General features: G+C 38.4%; 1 protein-coding gene across 1 annotated transcript in view; it reads left to right on the top strand.

Moving 5' to 3' along the window:
* rin2a (Ras and Rab interactor 2a) overlaps positions 1-20,405 on the top strand; it is a 64,781-nt gene that overhangs the window by 1,783 nt on the left and 42,593 nt on the right. Inside the window, exons 2-7 of the mRNA XM_057848718.1 lie at positions 9,153-9,227; positions 11,920-12,017; positions 14,681-14,891; positions 16,977-17,088; positions 19,601-19,673; positions 20,072-20,163. Of these exons, the coding sequence (XP_057704701.1) occupies positions 9,177-9,227; positions 11,920-12,017; positions 14,681-14,891; positions 16,977-17,088; positions 19,601-19,673; positions 20,072-20,163 (637 nt within the window). The 5' untranslated portion in view covers positions 9,153-9,176. The remainder of the gene's footprint in view (positions 1-9,152; positions 9,228-11,919; positions 12,018-14,680; positions 14,892-16,976; positions 17,089-19,600; positions 19,674-20,071; positions 20,164-20,405) is intronic.

Raw genomic sequence — 20,405 nt, 5'->3', positions numbered from 1 at the left:
TCTCAAACTCAACAGTAACAAAACAGAAATTCTCATCACCGGACCCAAAGCTCTCCTCCCTTCTGTACAGAACCTCACTCTCCTCATTGATGGTCACCCTGTCACCCCCTCCACCTCCGTACGCAATCTTGGCATCATAATGGACTCAACACTGTCATACCAATCACACATCAGCCACCTCACTAAAATCTCCTTCTTTCATCTCCGCAACATCGCCCGCATCCGTCCCTCCCTCTCCCAAGCCACAGCTGAAATACTCATTCACGCCTCCATCACATCCAGACTCGACTACTGCAATAGCCTCCTCTATGGTCTTCCATCCTCTCATCTCCAAAAGCTGCAATACGCCCAGAATTCTGCCGCCCGCCTCCTCACCCACACCCGCTCCAGAGAGCACATCACCCCCATCCTCCAACAGCTTCACTGGCTTCCAATCTCATACCGGATTCAATACAAACTCCTCCTCCTCACCTACAAGTCCCTCCATAACCTGGCCCCTTCCTACCTCACTAACCTTCTACAACAGCACTGTCCCTCCCGCCGCCTACGTTCTGCCGACTCTAATCTCCTCACACCCATCACTCGCACTAAGCTCCGAACCTTGGGGGACCGAGCCTTCGCCGCTGCTGCTCCCTCACTCTGGAACTCACTCCCAAAACCCATCAGGAACTCGGACTCGTTACAAAACTTCAAATCACTTCTAAAAACCCACCTGTTCAAACTAGCTTTTCCCACCTCTTAATTCTGTCTATGTGTTATGTTATGTGAAGCGTCTTTGAGAGTCCAAAAAAGCGCTATACAAGTTTGAGGTATTATTATTATTATTAAATATGTCAAGTAAAGCGGAACTAAAGCACTGTCAGCGCGGTCTTCGGGACGCTATGATGAACGGACCGAGAGTAAACATCATGCTTGTCATTACCCGGGTAATGAGAATGCTCAACTCACGGCTCTGGCTCAACTCATGCCACTAGATAAAAACAAAACAAAACAAAAAAACAATAATACCTAAGTGCTGCCGACAGCCGCTACAAACTACGTCCACATAATGCTACGGTCGATATCGCATGTATAAAGAAATAGATGCGAAATGACAGACTTGCCGGCGTTAGTAAACAGCCGCCATCTTAAAGCAGTAGACTTCACTGAAAGGCTGTTGTAGCGAACCTTCCAAGCGAACCTAATTAACTTTTTTATCTAAAATACTCCTAAATCGGCAAAATCTTGACTTGAGTCTATCTTTAAAACAGTTTTAACAACTTTTACGTGTCGAAAATAGACAGAAGGGACCCAGATAGCAGACCGACATTGAATAAACGTTGATTTTCCATCAAAATCATCAGTATGGTTGACGTCGAAATTTTCGACGTCAACTGACGTTGAAACAATGTTGTTCTATGGTATGTCAGGTGATGGTTGGGTTAACATTGTTTTATAGTTGATAAACTAATGTAGATTAGTATTTGATTTATGATTGATCAGGAAATATGATTGAAAAGTCATTGAATTATGGATGAGCGGGCGTTTTGGCTGAAAACATGACATTGATTCAGCGTTGTTCCAATATTATTAATAATCGAAATTCCGTTTAAATTTTTAAGGATTTCAACGTTGAAACAACATTAACTGAGGGTGCAAAAGTGACGTTGATTCAACGATATAAGATCAACAGCGGAATGTTGATCCAACATCTTTTCAACGTTGGTCTGCTCTCTGGGGAAATTATGAAATAATGGGAGCAATTTTAACAACTTAAACAGTTGATTCACAACGTTAAATTAAATGAATGTCGTTTAAAGCTGCTGATACAGAATGCGGCCTATTTTTTTTTACTGTTTTTAACTGTTAACTTGATACTGAAATAATCGTTTATTTTTGCCTGTAAGGATGTTTGTACAATTTTTGTAACTAATGTACGAAACATTAAGCCTCTGCGTCCATTCAGCCTCTGAATCGTAATCGAATCGTTAGGTGCCCAAAGATTCCCACCTTTATCGCATAGTGCCGTAAAATCATGATGGTCGTCTGCAGATGCATTAAACAACATTTCTGTTTCCAGCGGCTATGTGAAGGATGAAAGTAATAAGGTAATGAATCCAATTGTGTCTTAACAATAGCATATGACTCTAAGCAACCATGTGGCTTAGTGTGGCTGAACCTGAGCTCGTCAGCGCTGACTCACGCCAGCGAGTGAAAGCCGGGCCAATGTTTATTCTGTATATCCTGGTAGTCGCCCTTTCTTTTCTCTCCTCAGACAAAACTTTTTGTCTCTGTTGCTCAGCCATCTTTGAGGAATTTGCGAGAAAGCGTAAGCATCGACTTCTGTCTTTATAATGAATGGGTAAAGTGACGTATGCTGTACAGCAGTCAGCACATTTGTAGTTTATTTTTGTGTGGCAGGGTTCCTGCCAGCCTCCTCAAAGTTAATTAGTGCCGTTGAAAGCGATACCGACTAGGTGTGTGCCATCTTGGGCACCCCACGATTTGATTCTTGAACGATGATCATGGTATTGACGATGATCACGGTTATCATGGTTATCACGATTATCACGATTATCGATGCATCGTACATTACTAATTAATATATTAGAAAAACAATTTTTTGTCTATTTTTTATTTAAAATATCCTGATGATTCAACAGGAACGATGGAAACATGCCCATACAACAAAAACCTGCCCTTAAGCTGCTTTTTTTATTGATTTATTTTTACAAGAAAGTGCAAAAACATTAACCATTTTAAAGGGAGTACTTATTTCACTCAGCAATACAATAAAATTTACACAGGTGGAATGAATTCCACATTTTCTGGAAACAAAGTGTCTTTAGAATTAAGCCTTCTTTTAACCAATATACTTTGTTTCCACAGATTTCTGTACTTTTTCGCATGTCTGTAGTGTTACCGCTGTACTTAATCATGGTTTTACACATTCTGCATATGAAATACACGTTAGAGAATTAGCTAATTAGCTTAGCCCTCGGCCCTAACTATTAACACCTCAAAAACAACAACAATACAGGCTAAACAGTAAAAGAGGTTTGTGTACTCACCTCTTGTAGATGCACACGGGTCTTAGCAACACTCAGGATATTTTTCATTTGACATGACTTCAAACTGCAGCTGGACATCTTAAAGACGAGGAGCAACGAACTATTTCTCTTCCCCTCTTGTGCTAAAAAAAAAAACGTGCGCACTGCCTGTCTCATACACAAATTTATTTTCCAGTCTTTTGAAAAAGAGTAAATCTCTCACTCAGTTACAGGCAGCATCCATTATAACGTGTTTGCGTCCGCCAAAGGTGTCCGGGCGGCAGACGTGTCTTGAATTTTGTTCCGCTACGAGCGGCTGTCATAAAGTTATGAGGGAAAATCATTGTTTTTGAGCCTTTGTGAATCGTAATCGAATCGTCACGTGTCGAATCGCAATTCATGTAATAATCGATTTTTCCCTCTAATGCAGGCCCCCTCAAGATATAAAAGAGGTGTCATTCAACTAGTTGTCAGTCAACATATCAAAAGCTTGTGGAAATATTTTATAAAGGTTGAAAAGTTACCAAGTGTTGCTTTAAGTTTCGATCTTTTGTTGATTTTATTCTTCTTTATATTTTTCAATCAGCAGGGGCTGGAATTTCTTAAACACATTTTTAATCTACTCAGAAAGTCGAAAATCTGCTAATATGCTTAATTCTCACTGTTGAGGAAGCAGTGCTACGTATGCAAACTCAAACCTAAATGACCTACTGGTCAGGCATTCAACAATACTGTAATATAATAGCCTACTTTCTCTCTTTATATGTTTAGCATTACCTCAAAAATACAGTAGTTGTGTGACAGTTGCACCAATGCTGAATTTATAAATCAAGAATGTTCAAATTGTAGGCCGTGTATATATATACATATATGTAAGGACTTGGTTTTTTTTTTTTTTTGGAGCCCAAGGGTGACATTTCAAGCCTCCCTGCAGACAAATGTAAACATTGGCAACAAATTGTTAGAGGGATGCTGGTTTGCTTCTTAGCTACTCCCTGGGTTCCCCTGAAAAAGAACCCGTAATGACAAAACGCAAATCCTGTATGCAGTGCTTAGTGTGTGAGTTTCCATTTTGAGGAAATAGAATGAGTATAATACTGTAGTTTCCAAACAATGCCATTCTGATGAAATCTTCAATTGCTTCATTTTTTATGTATACAAATTTCTAAATTTGCCTTATCTGGTAGATGAGACAAGTACTTTTTTTTTTTTTGCACATGGAAATAATGTCTGTACTATGACCAAGTGTATTTTTGTTTCTGTCTTTCAGATTAAATAATTAATATGTGATTGAAATGTGGCATTGAAAAGGATTTGCATTGCCTTTACATTGCCTTTAGAAGTGTTTTATGACCTACGGCAGGAGTGTCAAACTCATTCTGGCCACTTTCATGGTAATTAGTAGGGTTGTTCCAATAATGTTTTTTGCTCCCGATCCGATCCCGATCGTTTTAGTTTGAGTATCTGCCGATATTTCCCGATCGGATTGCTTTTTTTTTTGCTCCCGATTCAATTCCAATAATTCCCGATAATTTTTCCCGATCATATACATTTTGGCAATGCATTAAGAAAAAAATGAATAAAACTCTATTTAAACTGTATTTGTTTATTATGACAATAAATCCTCAAGATGGCATTTACATTATTAACATTCTTTCTGTGAGAGGGATCCACGGATAGAAAGACTTGTAATTCTTAAAGGATAAATGTGACTTTGTATATTGTGACTAAATATTGCCATCTAGTGTATTTGTTGAGTTTTCAGTAAACGATACTGCAGCCATTTAACTTCTGACCGAATGCATGATGGGAAGTGCAACCATGACTGTGCGTAGGGGCACCAATTGATATATCTTCTCCGCGTTGGGAAAAAACATAGGGTGTTAAGAAAATGATCAACTACTACCTTTCTTCCCCACATTGCCTCCCACGTTATTTTTAAGTGCTGAGAGAGGTAGAGTAAGGCTTTAGCCACAAAAAAAATGGCTCCAAAGGCTGTCAAAATTCTCTTTACTCATTATATGCTGTCTTATAGCGCTATCTATAGGTAAAACGGTGTCTTTATAGATTGAATGCGTGAGTGGGTCGTGCAGCGCATGCGTTAATTATTAGACGTGATTGATTAAAAAAAATTAATTACTGCCGTTAACGCAATAAATTTGATAGCCCTACTTTAAGCCAAAACTACTCTGGATGAGTGTAAGACATTTTGTCTGTAACGTTAAATACAATTAGAAAACGATAAAAAAAAAAAAAAAAAAAAAATATATATATATATATATATATATATATATATATATATATATATATATATATATATATATTTATTTATTAGGGCTGTCAAAATTATCGCGTTAACGCGCTGTAATTAATATTTTTATTAATCACGTTAAAATATTTGATGCAATTAACGCACATGTCCTGCTCAAACAGTATTCTGCCTTTTGGTAAGTTTTACAGCAAGGCTTTTTGTGCTGTCTAACAGCGAACTCTTGTGGTCGCTTTGCGCCATGGTTTATTGTTTTCTTGCCAGTTCAATATGGCTGCACGACGTCTCTGTTGTGCTTATATGATCCTTGGACAAGATTTGTCCGTAAGTACGGTTGTTGTAAAGAATGTACATATTATGTTAATAAGCGAAATGTTATATTTTTTGTATGAGACACTTTTTGTTTATGTTTAGTGAACCTGTATAGCGTGCTAAGCTAAGGTTGTTGCTAATGCAATGCTTGTGTACTTTTTTTTTTTTTGTAGTTCTATGACGGTCTAAAGACGACAATGGTTTGAGGCTATTTTATTAATAAATCAGATGAAAAAGGAAGAAGTCTGATTATTAAGGCGTCGTTCACTAGCTGTCTAGCTTTGGAAAAAGTAGACGCTTCGGATAAGGACAGCATAGAAAGATTTAAATGACAGTAGAGTGAAATGCCCACTACAGTCCTTATGTACCGTATGTTGAATGTACGTATATATCCATCTTGTGTCTTATCTTTCCATTCCAACAATTTATTTTACAGAATATATATATAATTTACAGAAAAATATGGCATATTTTATAGATGGTTTGAATTGCGATTAATTGCGATTAATTAATTTTTAAGCTGTAATTAACTCGATTAAAAATTTTAATCGTTTGACAGCCTTAATATATATATATATTAAAAAAATGGATGTCCGATATTTTTTTGCCGATTCCGATCCTTTGAAAATGACGTGATCGGACCCGATCGATCGGGACATCTTTAGTAATTAGATATCATGTGGCCCTAACCAGTTTATTTTTGGCCAAATAAGTTAATTCACTGGCTGCCATTGACGGCACTCGAAGTCAAAGTGCAATCCACTTTGACTGGTAGTAGCCAATAAATGTTCGTTCATTCGCTCCTTCCAGTCAAAATTATTGGATGTTCGTGCCGTCAATGGCTCTAAAAGATCAGCCAGTCCGTCCAGTTTAAGTGAATTGGACGTCTATTGGTGTCAATGGCAGGCAATGAGTTCATTTTGCGTCACTTTATTGTAATTTTCAGATACTTAAGTTATCGGTCACTTCCGGTAAATTTTGGATCATTTCCTGCTGATTTTTTCGACGTTTTCCGGCTGCTTCCCGTTGATTTGGAGGCTTATCCAGATTATTTCTTGTTGATTTGGTGTCGCTTCCTGTTGGTTTTGGAGCATTTTTGGGTCACTTCGTTGTCCACTCATTGGCATGTTTGACACTCTGACCTGCAATATAATGGTTATACTAAAAATTTGCAGTGGTAGTGCTACCAACCATAGAATTGCCAGTTTTTCTTTGATTTCAAATGAATTCAAATGATAGTTATTAGCTTAAACCAACGAGTTCATGACTCTGATTAGGACTTTGGCTGCAGAGTACAGGGTGTGTCTGGAGGTGTAATGTACAGTGTGAATGGCTTTGATAGTCACCAGTCCTTGTGTTGTATGTGTGTTCAGATGGAGTAGTGGGAATTTTGCATTCTTGCCATTCATGTCTTAGAAGACAATTTATTATAGCATAGTCATAATTTTAGAAGCAATTTTATACTGGTCACTCAATATCTCAGAGTACAGTGAAGAAGATTGGATGAACTGATTGCGTAGTGCGAGGTCAGCAACCTGCGGCTCCGGAGCCACATGCGGCTCTTGAAACCCTCTGATGCGGCTCAGTTTTATATTAAATAAATTAATATTTTTTTATGATTATCTTCCCTTTAGTAGGTAGATCAAGTCAGAATTACTGTTTTCAGTGTTTGTTAACAGAACACTCATGCAGGTCATGCCATTCAGAGGCGAAAAGACTTACAGGTAGAGATGCCGATCGATCGGGTCCGATCACGTCATTTGTAAAGTATCGGAAACGGCAAAAAAAATACCGGCCATGCCTTTTTTAAATATTTATATATATATATATATATAAATTAATTAAATCGTTTTCTAATTGTATTTAACGTTACAGACATAATATGTTACACTCATCCGTCTTTCCTTCGGGTAAAATTCCACACTCTGAAACTGTCAATGATTTTGATGATGATGACAATGACAATAAAATTCTTTCATTCATTCATTCATTCATCCAGAGTCTTTAGTTAAGGCTTAACGTAGGGTTATCAGATTTATTCCAATCACAGTGGTAATTAATTTTTTAACAAATGTATCACGTTAAAATATTTAACGCAATTAATGCATGCGCTGCACAACCCACTCACGCATTGTTGCGCTCAATCTGTAATAGCGCTGTTTTACCTATATAGAGAGAATAAAGGCAGCGTAAAATAGGTAGAGTGAATTTTGGCAGCCTTTGAAGCCTATCTTTAATTGGCTAAAGCCTTACAATCCCTCTCTGTAGGATTAGAAATATCATGGGAAGCAATGTGGGGAAGCAAGGTAGCAATTGATCTTTTTCTTAACAGCTTATGTTATTTCCCAACGCAGAGAAGATATATCAATTGGTAGCACTACGCACAGTCATGGTTCCACTTCCCATCATGCATTTGGGCATGGCCACAGTATCATTTACTGCCAGCTCAACAAATACACTAGATGGCAATATTTAGTCACAATATACAAAGTCACAAGTCTTTCTATCCGTGGATCCCTCTGACAGAAAAAATGTTAATAATGTAAATGCCATCTTGAGGATTTATTGTCATAATAAACAAATACAGTACTTACATACTGTATGTTGGATGTATATATTCGTCCGAGTTTAATTGATTTTTTTCTTAATGCATTGCCAAAATGTATATGATCGGGAAAAATTATCGGGAATGATTGGAATTGAATCGGGAGCAAAAAAAAAAGCAATCGGATCGAGATAAATCGGGATCGGCAGATACTCAAACTAAAACGATCGGGATCGGATCGGGAGCAAAAAAACATGATCGGAACAACCCTACTTACAGGTACACTTCCGAGTGGCTACCGTGACTTTACATAGTTGGTGAATTTATGACCTGCAAGAGTGTTCTGCGAATAAAAGTGTGTAAAACTCATTTGTTAAGTGAATTATGAACCGCAGAATTTATAAACTGTTCTGTATATACATACAGTAAAGCTGACGTAATCATTTCAAGTGTAAATATGTGCGTGCGTCCCAGTGTTGCCTTTTCTGTGGAAGCATGGTCGAAATGGCTCTTCGAGTGTTAAAGGTTGCCGACCTCTGGCAGAGTGCTTATTTTCTTTTGACAACCACAAGGCACTTCCTAGTTTCCTGGTCTGTACTTTGAGTCACATACATGGCTCACACTAATAGAAACACAGACTTCAGGCCCCTGAACTCGCAAAAATGGTCAAAGTGCATCAGACATGTCTCATTTAAGAGGAAAAGAAACCATAACTAATAGCTTTAACCTAATTAAAAGTGATTTCTTAACGCAAGAATCTGTACCTCTTTTCCTTACTAGGGTCAGAAGGTGTGCTGTGACATAACCTAACTGATTATATGTATTTATATTTAAATTGCTTCAATGACTATCTTTGTTCCTAAAAAATATTGAATTAGATCAACAATTAAATACCATATTTTTTCAAACATTGTGTCTGAAAAATACAATCATCTTAGAATTTTTATCATCATGATTTCGTTTGAGGAAAAAATGTTTTGCTATTTTTATTTTGCAGGAAGCCACCCAGAGGTCCAACAAGATGTCTAACCATAACATCCACAAACGGGAGAGGAAAAGCAGTTTCTTCAAGGTACGTCACAGCATTCACTACTGTTTTTCAAAAAGGAAGTAAGTCAGCGACTCTCTTGGTGTTGCTTTTTTTCTGCCTGTTTTTCCTGTAGGTTCCATATTTTCTTAAGTGCTCCTCTCAAATGTTTTTCTGTAAATATATTTTCCATGCCTGATCTCGGTGTTATGACAACAATCTCTGGCAAAAATGATGGAATCACCACCATTTTGGTGTTTCTTAAAGCCAGAAAGTTGCCATTCAAAATGACTTTAGTTTTGTATCATGTCTGTGATCTGCTACTACTCTCGGATCCATGCGGGCTCCAGCAGTCTCCACAGTCGCCGCAAGTATAGCAAGAGACCTACTGGAGCCAGCATGGATCCGAGATTCGCTCAGAAAACAGTGAAGTTTGGTGGTGGCAAAATCATGGTCTGGGGTTACATCCAGTATGGGGGTGTGCGAGAGATCTGCAGGGTGGAAGGCAACAAATAGTCTGAAATATCAACAAATCTTAGCTGCCTCTTACATTCCTAACCATAAAAAGGGACAAATTCTGCAGCAGGATGGTGCTCCATCGCATACTTCAATCTCTACCTCAAAGTTCCTCAAGGCAAAGAAGATCAAGATCCTCCAGGACTGGCCAGTCCAGTCACCAGACATGAACATCATTGAGCATGTCCGGTGTAGGATGAAAAAGGAAGCATGGAAGACGAAACCCAAGAATGTTGATGAACTCTGGGAGGCATGCAAGACTGCTTTCTTTGATGATCCTGATGACTTCATCAATAAATTGTATGAATCCTTGCCGAACCGCATGGATGCAGTCCTTCAAGCCCATGGAAGTCATACAAGATATTAAATTAGGATCTCACAGCACCACTACTTAATTCGCTAATGTTATGTAACATTTTTTGTATTTGAAGTACATTTTTTGGAATGAGTGTGTGCGTGAATGGTTGTATGTCTCCTTGTGCCCTGCGATTGGCTGGCAACCAGTTTGGGGTGTACCCTGCCTACTACCCGTAGTCAGCTGGGATAGGCTCCAGCACCTCCGCGACCCTCATGAGGAAAGAGCGGCATGGAAAATGAATGAATGAATGAAGTACATTTTTTGTCCAATTTTCCCACTACTTTCTGTAGGCGACAAAACTTTTGTCTTGCCAAAATTTGACCTTTATGTTTCATTAAATGATAAATCTTTTTTCAGTGAAATAAATATATTTTTGTACATTCAACATCATTTGGGAGGGTCTTAGCTTTCATATGAGCCATTTCTGAAACCAATTGAATAATTAAAAGTCACTTTACATATACTGTACATATACCTGGGTTGGCAGTGAATGAGTTACCAAATATACATTAACTATCAGAGATGTCCCGATCGATCGGGTCCGATCACGTCATTTTCAAAGTATCGGAATCGGCAAAAAAATAGTGGCCATGCCTTTTTTTAATATATATACAGTATATATTTTAATTAAATCGTTTTCTAATTGTATTTAACGTTACAAACATAATATGTTACACTCATCCAGAGTCTTTAGTTTAGGCTTAAGGTAGGGTTATCAAATTTATCCTGATAACGGCGGTAATTAATTTAATTTAAAAATGTATCATGTTAAGATATTTAACGCAATTAATGCATGCGCTGCACGACCCACTCACGCATTGTCGCGCTCAATCTGTAATGGCGCCGTTTGACCTATAAAGAGAGATAAAAAACAGCGTAAAATGAGTAGATTGAATTTTGGTAGCCTTTGGAGCTGTTTTTAATTGGATAAAGCCTTACAATCTACGAATAGAAATATCATGGGAAGCAATGTGGGGGAAGCTAGGTAGCAATTGATGGTCTTATGTTATTTCCCAACGCAGAGAAGATATATCAATTGGTAGCACTACGCACAGTCATGGTTCCACCTCCCATCATGCATTTGGGCATGGCTACAGTATCATTTACTGAAAGCTCAACAAATACACTAGATGGCAATATTTAGTCACAATATACAAAGTCACAAGTCTTTCTATCCGTGGATCCCTCTCACAGAAAGAATGTTAATAATGTAAATGCCATCTTGAGGATTTATTGTCATAATAAACAAATACAGTACTTATGTACTGTATGTTGAATGTATATATTCGTCTGAGTTTTATTCATTTTTTTCTTAATGCATTGCCAAAATGTATATGATTGGGAAAAATTATTGGGAATGATTGGAATTGAATCGGGAGCAAAAAAAAGCAATCGGATCGGGAAATATCGGGAGCGGTAGATACTCAAACTAAAACGATCGGGATCGGATCGGGAGCAAAAAAACATGATTGGAACAATCCTATTAACTACTGTTAAATATTTCAAATAAACTGAACATCTACTAGTGATGAACTCATGTCTACTAGTGATAAACTCACTTCAATTCACAGTAGGAGGATTGGACGCAGCATTATTGGATGTTTAGCATTGTCAATGGCATTGAAGGAGTTAGATGGAAATTCAGACATCAAGGGGTTAACAATAAAAGTGTAACTCTTTGATTTTAGCAGAGAAACAATGTTGAATGGGAAACTAGTACCAGCCTTTGCATCCTTTCTACCTCCTATTTGATCATCTATTTCAACATTTCAACATGTTTTGACATCCTTCCATTTGGTTAGTGATTATCCAAGTATTTACATTTCTTTTAGTGAATGTGTTGTTCTTTTTATTTCTTTGTAGTTGATTGAATCCTTTGCTTTGGAAATCGGCACTTTGAAAAAGGAGATGGGGAAAAAGCCAGAAACAAAGGAAGACCACGGCATGGATGCAATACAAGGGTAAGCTCTGCTTTGTTTACTGTCTGAGACTGCCTGATGACTAGGAAAGCAAGTTAATCCAATACAGTGCACTAGCACAATACAGACAGCAGAGAGCACAATTGAGAGTTTTGTGTATTTCAATGGATACGTGTAATGATCACCAGATGTTTACACAAATCTGTTAATATTACTGTACTACTTTATTTACTAAGTCAGGGTATCTAGTGACAGTTATTAGTTTTTCGTTGCTCAACAACAAGCAACCACACAGCAAATATGTCATGTCTTAAATAGATTACTTTTCTTAAATCTGGTCAAATCATTTTCTCCCTCCTGTTTTGAGTGTTAAAGACTAGTGAACAGATTAATGTGTCAGATTATTGCAGTTACTTTTAGTAAATACTGTATTACTATTTGTTTTTATTAAACCTCTACATCTAAAAGTTGGTCATTTTTCACCTAAATCAAGAACAATTTGGTTTCAAATAATGTTTTGAACAATACAGGTAGTCCGCGGTTTACGAACGGGTTCGATTCCTGCGCGGGCGATGTAACCTGGATTTTCGCATAAATCGGAATTAACACTTTAAATACCCCAAAACACCCTCTAAAAAAACTGTTCAAAAACATGTACGGTATTATACGTCATTGTACTGTGTCCTAGTCCTAGCTACACAGTGAGCTAAGCTCCGAAATGACGATATCAGATGTTGGTGTGGTTTTCAGACTTCATTCAGCTGCTCACTACGGCAACACTTGCAGAATGAAACTAAAATAAAATGAAATTAAATCAGTCTCATCTTCAATAACAGCAATTCAAATTTGCGTTTACAAGTAGCTGCCAATACAGCAGTAACAAACGATTAGCATGTATCAGTTAGCGTCCGCACATCATCAAAGAAAATTACATAAATTCCCCCCAAGTATTCGACCACAATTGAAAACGCACAATAAACAGTACAAAAGGGGTTATATACAGCTGTCGCCTCTGGATGCTTCACAAGCAACAAATGTGCGCGCAGGCTGTCACCCCTGTCACTTGGCTGCGTGTGTGGGGTGGGCACGTCTGTACATGCGCTCGCTTCCTGTTCTATGCTTCCTGCACCCAAAAAACACAAAACAAAATTCAACATAAAAAAAAAACAAAAAACGACAAGACTCAGGCATGTTCGCTTAAGTCGGGTCCGTCGTAACCCAGGGACTACCTGTATCACTTCTTGAATTTATAACATTTCAACATTTTAAAGCTTGTTTTAAGATTAAATGCACTATTTTATTGCTTGAAACAAGTCTGTTAAGTTTATTTCCAGCTATCTATTTTTCTTATTTCAAGAAGGCGCTGCCAGATGATTTCACTTATTTCTAGTTGACTTACACTGAAAACAAGGGAACTTAACTAGTTTTAAGGAGGTGTGTTTTTGCAGTGCAGGACTTTGGCCTACCTCTGTTGATGCTCGTATGTGGGCTTTACTGAATTTGACTCACACCTTATTCTCAAATAAGCTCTCGGCACTTATGTTGCTGACATATGATACACTGTACATGTTCATTATATGTATTCAGACCATTAGAAGTGTTAGGAAAAATTTAGAACTGAAGAGAGTGGTGCTGTTGTAAACACAAATCAGATTAGCAGGTTGTCTGTTTTTCCTCTTCAAACATGCCTGCGCCTGTTTTTCAACTATTGATAAGACAAAATCAAGTTAAAACCTGGGAGAACAGAAATTCCTTTGCATTATATCCTTCCCTTCCTTAAAGCGACACTAGTTAACTTTTCAACCTTTATAAAATATCATCATAACATTTGTGATAAAGTCGACTGGCAACTAGTTGAATGACACCAATTTTATATCTTGAGGGGACTGTATCGCTTTCGACGGCACTAATTAACTTTGAAGAGGGTGGCAGGAACCTTGCCAAACAAACAAAAAATTACAAATGTCCTGACCTCTTTACGGCATACGTCACTTACGCCTTTCCCTATTCATCATTAAGACAGATGCGAACGCTTTTGCACAAATTCCGAAAAGATGGCAGAGCAACTAAAGAGACAAAAAGTTTTGTCTGAGGAGGAAAAAAGGCAGGCGCAACCAGAGCCAAACCATAAACATTGGCCCGGCTTTCACTCGCTGGCGTTAACCTTAACCGAACTCGTCGGTGAGGTTAGCCACACTCAGCCACACGGTTGCTAACCGTCATATGCTATTTTTTAGCCACAACTGGATTCATTACCTTATTACTATTCATCCTTCACACAGCCGCTGGAAACAGAAATGTTGTTCAATCCATCTGCAGGCGACCGGGAGATTGATTTTTGGTTCATTGATGATTTTACAACACTGTATGGGTGTGCGCTGGTCCTCATGGGAAACGCAGCGCTAGTCCTCATGGGAAACGCAGTCTTGCTTAAGGCAAAACACTTCCACTTTTGTCCACCAACGTCGCTAAAATCGACCAAAACTGCAAAGTTACAAAGTGTTGCTTTAAATGTAAAATTTACCAGGAACCTGTTACTAGGGATGTCCAGTTCCGATACTGTAAAGAAAAAAAAAGGTCACACGATCGGATCGGGACATCCATACCTGTTACTATTATTTATTTATTTATTTTGACCAAGCATGTGCACCTTTACACCGCTTAGACTCTTATTTAGCTCATATTTTTTGTCTTGTTTTTTTTAGACTGGGTGAAGAAGTGGGGGGACTCTTTCTACAAGAATCCCCTTGTGCTGACATGGAGACTGGACTGGCTGGAGTGAGAGATTCCGGCTATGACTCTCTCCATCGGCGACTCAGTGTTTTGGATAGACTGATCAATACACATCCGGTGTGGCTCCAACTTGACCTCGGTCATCAGGATGCTGTACACATACTACAGAAGCAAGAAGCTGGAGTAAGGAAACAGTTAATAACAGTACACTCGAAGTTAATTAAAAAAAAAAACAAAAAAACAATGTCTGTACAAAAAAAGATACAACCAGGCCAAAGTATTTGTTGTAATTTGAGAAAACATTCATCCTACTTGTCATGTTTTACTGTAAATTGAAAAGCAAGCGAAATAATCTGACGATAAGCACACAAACAATTACCTTTTATTAGTGTTAACAAGCTAATTATGTTAATTAAGATACCTATTTTATATTAAGTACAACTACATTTGTAGTAGAGCAAATTACCCTATAAAAGAACACACCCCTTGTCAATCATTATCATAACTGAGCTTTAATAATCATTCTATACAGTCCCTGACAGAACTCTTTTCGCCTATCCATTTTGTAGAAACAATTGCTAATAACCTGGCTTTTATTTATTCAATTGTTTTCAGAAATGGCTCATATGAAAGCTAAGACCCTCCCAAATGATGTTGAATGTACAAAAATATTTTTTTTTCACTGAAAAAAGATTTATCATTTAATGAAGACATAAAGGTCAAATTTTGGCAAGACAAAAGTTTTGTCGCCTACAGCAAGTAGTGTGAAAATTGAACAAAAAATGTACTTCAAATACAAAAATATGTTATATAACATAAGCGAATTAAGTAGTGGTGCTCTGAGATCCAAATTTAATATTTTGTATGACTTCCATGGGCTTGAAGGACTGCATCCATGCGGTTCGGCAAGGATTCATACAATTTATTGATGAAGTCATCAGGAACATCAACGAAAGCAGTCTTGCCAGTGTTCATCAACGTTCTTGGGTTTTGTCCTCCATGCTTCCTTTTTCATCCTACACCAGACATGCTCAATGATGTTCATGTCTGGTGACTGGGCTGGGCTGGCCAGTCCTGGAAGATCTTGATCTTCTTTGCCTTGAGGAACTTTGAGGTAGATATTGAAGTATGCGATGGAGCACCATTCTGCTGCAGAGTTTGTCCCTTTTTATGGTTAGGAATGTAAGAGGCAGCAAAGATTTGTTGATATTTCAGACTATTTATGTTGACTTCCACCCTGCAGATCTCTTGCACACCCCCATACTGGATGTATCCCCGGACCATGATTTTGCCACCACCAAACTTCACTGTTTTCTGAGTGAATCTCGGATCCATGTGGGCTCCAGTAGGTCTCCTGCAATATTTGCGGCGACTGCGGTGTAATTCAATGGAAGATTCATCTGAAAAATCCACCTTTTGTCACAAAACAGTGAAGTTTGTTGGTGGCAAAATCATGGTCTGGGGTTACATCCAGTATGGGGGTGTGCGAGAGATCTGCACGGTGGAAGGCAACATAAATAGTCTGAAATACCAACAAATCTTAGCTGCCTCTTACATTCCTAACCATAAAAAGGGACATATTCTGCAGCAGGATGGTGCTCCATCGCATACCTCAATCTCGACCTCAAAGTTCCTCAAGGCAAAGAATATCAAGATCCTCCAGGACTGGCCAGCCCAGTCACCAGACATGAACAGGATGAAAGAGGAATCATGGAAGACGAAACCCAAGAATGTGGATAAACTCTGGGAGGCATGCAAGACTGCTTTCTATGATGTTCCTGATGACTTCATCAATAAATTGTATGAATCCTTGCCGAACCGCATGGATGCAGTCCTTCAAGCCCATGGAAGTCATACAAAATATTTAATTTGGATCTCACAGCACCACTACTTAATTCGCTTATGTTATGTAACATATTTTTGTATTTGAAGTACATTTTTTGTTCAATTTTCACACTACTTTCTTTAGGCGGCAAAACTTTTGTCTTCCTAAAATTTTACCTTTATGTCTTCATTAAATGATAAATCTTTTTTTAAGTGAAACAAATATATTTTTGTACATTCAACATAATTTGGGAGGGTTTTAGCTTTCATATGAGCCATTTCTGAAACCAATTGAATAATTAAAAATCAGGTTATTAGCAATTGTTTCTAAAAAATGGATAAGCGACAAGACTTTTGTCATGGACTGTAGAGGCTAAAACTGAAATGCAATATAAACACAATGAAGTATCACATTTATAATTCATATTTTGTATTTCTTTCTAGATGTTTTTGGTGAGGAAGTCATCAAGCCTTCAGAAAAAGGTCATATCTTTACGCATGGACAAGAATTTCCCTGTTCCCGTAAAAAATTTTGTCGTCAAGGAGAGCCAGTACAGTAAGCCACTTTTGAAGCTTGACTCTCCTTTGCAGCCTGACATTAACAGAAACCACACGAGGAGTTGTGAGTGAGTTAGATATTGTAAGCCTACAGTGGGGCAAATAAGTATTTAGTCAACCACTAATTGTGCAAGTTCTCCCACTTGAAAATATTAGAGAGGCCTGTAATTGTCACCATGGGGAAACCTCAACCATGAGAGACAGAATGTGGAAAAAAAACCCCAGAAAATCATCATAATTTTTTAAGAATTTATTTGCAAATCATTCATTCATTCATTGATTTTCCATGCCATGGTGGAAAATAAGTATTTTGTCAATACCAAAAGTTAATCTCAATACTTTGTTATGTACCCTTTGTTGGCAATAACGGAGGCCAAACGTTTTCTGTAACTCTTCACAAGCTTTTCACACATTGTTGCTGGTATTTTGGCCCATTCCTCCATGCAGATCTCCTCTAGAGCAGGGATGTTTTGGGCCTGTCGTTGGGCAACACGAACTTTCAACTCCCTCTACAGATTTTCTATGGGGTATAGATCTGGAGACTGGCTAGGCCACTCCAGGACCTTGAAATGCTTCTTACGAAGCCACTCCTTTGTTGCCCTGGCTGTTTGTTTGGGATCATCGTCATGCTGAAAGACCCAGCCACGTCTCATCCTCAATACCCTTGCTGATGGAAGGAGATTTTCACTGAAAATCTCTCGATACATGGCCCCATTCATTCTTTCCTTTACACAGATCAGTTTTCCTGGTCCCTTTGCAGAAAAAAGGCCCCAAAGCATGATGTTTCCACCCCTATGCTTCACAGTGGGTATGGTGTTCTTCGGATGCAATTCAGTATTCTTTCTCCTCCAAACACGAGAACCTGTGTTTTTACCAAAAAGTTCTATTTTGGTTTCATCTGACCATAACACATTCTCCCAGTCCTCTTCTGGATCATCCAAATGCTCTCTAGCGAACCGCAGACGGGCCTGGACGTGTACTGGCTTCAGCAGGGGGACACGTCTGGCAGTGCAGGATTTGAGTCCCTGGCGGCGCATTGTGTTACTGATAGTAGCCTTTGTTACTGTGGTCCCAGCTCTCTGTAAATGGTGTTATACTTATACTGTATAGCGCTTTTCCACCTTTCAAGGCTCAAAGCGCTTTACACTATTTCGCCCTCTACCTACTGGTGACGCAGCACCAGGAGCAACGTGGGGTTCAGTATCTTGCTCAAGGACACTTAGACGACTTTATCAGGGCGGAGAATCGAACCCACAACCTCTGGTTTGGGGGACAACTACTCTACCACTGAGCCACGCCACCCCTGTAGGTTACCCCCCGTGTGGTTCTGGGATTTTTGCTCACCGTTCTTGTTATCATTTTGATGCCACGAGGTGGGATCTTGCATGGAGCCCCAGATCGAGGGAGATTATCAGTGGTCTTGTACGTCTTCCATTTTCTAATAATTGCTCCCACTGTTCTTTACACCAAGCATTTTACCTATTGCAGATTCAGTCTTCCCAGCCTGGTGCAGGTCTACAATTTTGTCTCTGGTGTCCTTCCACAGCTCTTTGGTCTTGGCCATAGTGGAGTTTGGACTGTGACTGACTGAGGTTGTGGACAGGTGTCTTTTAAACCGATAATGAGTTAAAACAGGTGCCATTAATACAGGTAATGGGTGGAGCCTCGTTAGACCTCTTTAGAAGAAGTTAGATTTCTTTGACAGCCAAAAATCTTGCTTGTTTGTAGGGAACCAAATACTTATTTTCCACTCTAATTTGGAAATAAATTCTTTAAAAATCAAACAATGTGATTTTCTGTTTTTTTCCCCACATTCTGTCTCTCATGGTTAAGGTTTACCCATGTTGACAATTACAGGCCTCTCTAATCTTGCACAATTGGTTGACTAAATACTTATTTGCCTCACTGTACATTCTTGATAGATGACAGAAAATCTTCTTGTTAGATGTTTTTTTTTTCAATGGCGCTTACAGGCTTGTTGATTATACACAATAACCAATTATACAGGAAGAGGGAGGACATGATAGATTACAGTATGATAGGGTGACTTTTAATCAAATTAACTTTAACTATTAGTTAAACTATTATTCAATTAGTTACAAAAGAGAGGTTTGTTAACAAAAAAAGCTTTGAAATAGTGTTAATAGGAGTGAAGACCAATTCTCTTACAAATTGAAGCAAGAAACATGATTTGCCTCATGAAATTGTGTATCCAGCCACATCTGGCCCTCGGGCCCTGAGTTTGACATCTGTAGAAAAACTAAATTGTCAAGTCAAGGTTTTTTACCTTCCTGTCGTTGAATACATGCAAACATTAAAAAACAACAACCTAATATTGTCAGAACCTATGCCACTTAATTTTGTTCTGAGAAAAATCATCTGTTGTGTGTTAAAAATAGTCCAGCCACACTGTAATTTTAGGTGGCATTGACATCAAAGGTTCAGTGCATTTCATCATGCCTAGGTAATTAAATTCATGATCATCTAGCTGTTCTGTTGTTCTCCTACAGCCTTTTCTTTAGAAGGATCTGGCCTGAGTTTTGCAGACCTGTTTCGTCTTATAGCATTCTGCTGCATTAGCAGGTGAGTCGATTCTTCAGAATTACTTGTGGAGCGCTTTCTGGGCTGTTTTTTTGGTCATGCTAGCTACACAATTGTATTGTGAAATACTGTTTTTGTTTCTTAAGATGTGTGTTTTACTTTTATGCAGATCTTCCTACCAGATATGTTTAATTTTTGCTCTTAGACAACATATTGTGATATTTTCTAGCTATGATTCTGTGGGTTCTTGGAGGCAAGAAGGCTTTAAAAATAAGTTATAGGTTTGCTCAGAGTAGGATATTTTGCCCTCCAAATAAGTACCGTCGTAGAATCAATGGTTGTGTCAAAACTAAACCATCTTAAGCAGATTGATTCACTCATGTCCCACCTGCTTCAACTTGATTAAACAATTTCTTCCTGCGTTTGTTGCTTTTTCTCAGAGACGTGCTTCCGTTTACCTTGAAGCTGCCAGAGACCATTGCTTCAGCCAAAACACCTGCTGAGCTCGCGGAGGTCGCTAAACTTGGAGCAGGTTTGTTGGATTTTTTTTTTCTTCGTCATAAAGTAATCCAAATCAACATGATTGTATTTGAAAGATACCTATGACAAATACAGCTGTGAGACACAGAAATTGCTGCGTGGAATGCAGCACGTCCACTAGTGCACTGCAAAATCACATCTCCTTCAAATTAGTTAAATTCCTTCGTTTTCTGTGTAAATATACTAGAAATTCGTTAAATTATCTGCCAGTGCTTCAAGCAAATTTTACTCATT

The sequence above is a fragment of the Corythoichthys intestinalis genome, chromosome 10, assembly GCF_030265065.1.
Source record: "Corythoichthys intestinalis isolate RoL2023-P3 chromosome 10, ASM3026506v1, whole genome shotgun sequence".
NCBI lineage: Eukaryota > Metazoa > Chordata > Actinopteri > Syngnathiformes > Syngnathidae > Corythoichthys > Corythoichthys intestinalis.
This window is presented reverse-complemented; position numbering and strand designations above follow the sequence as displayed.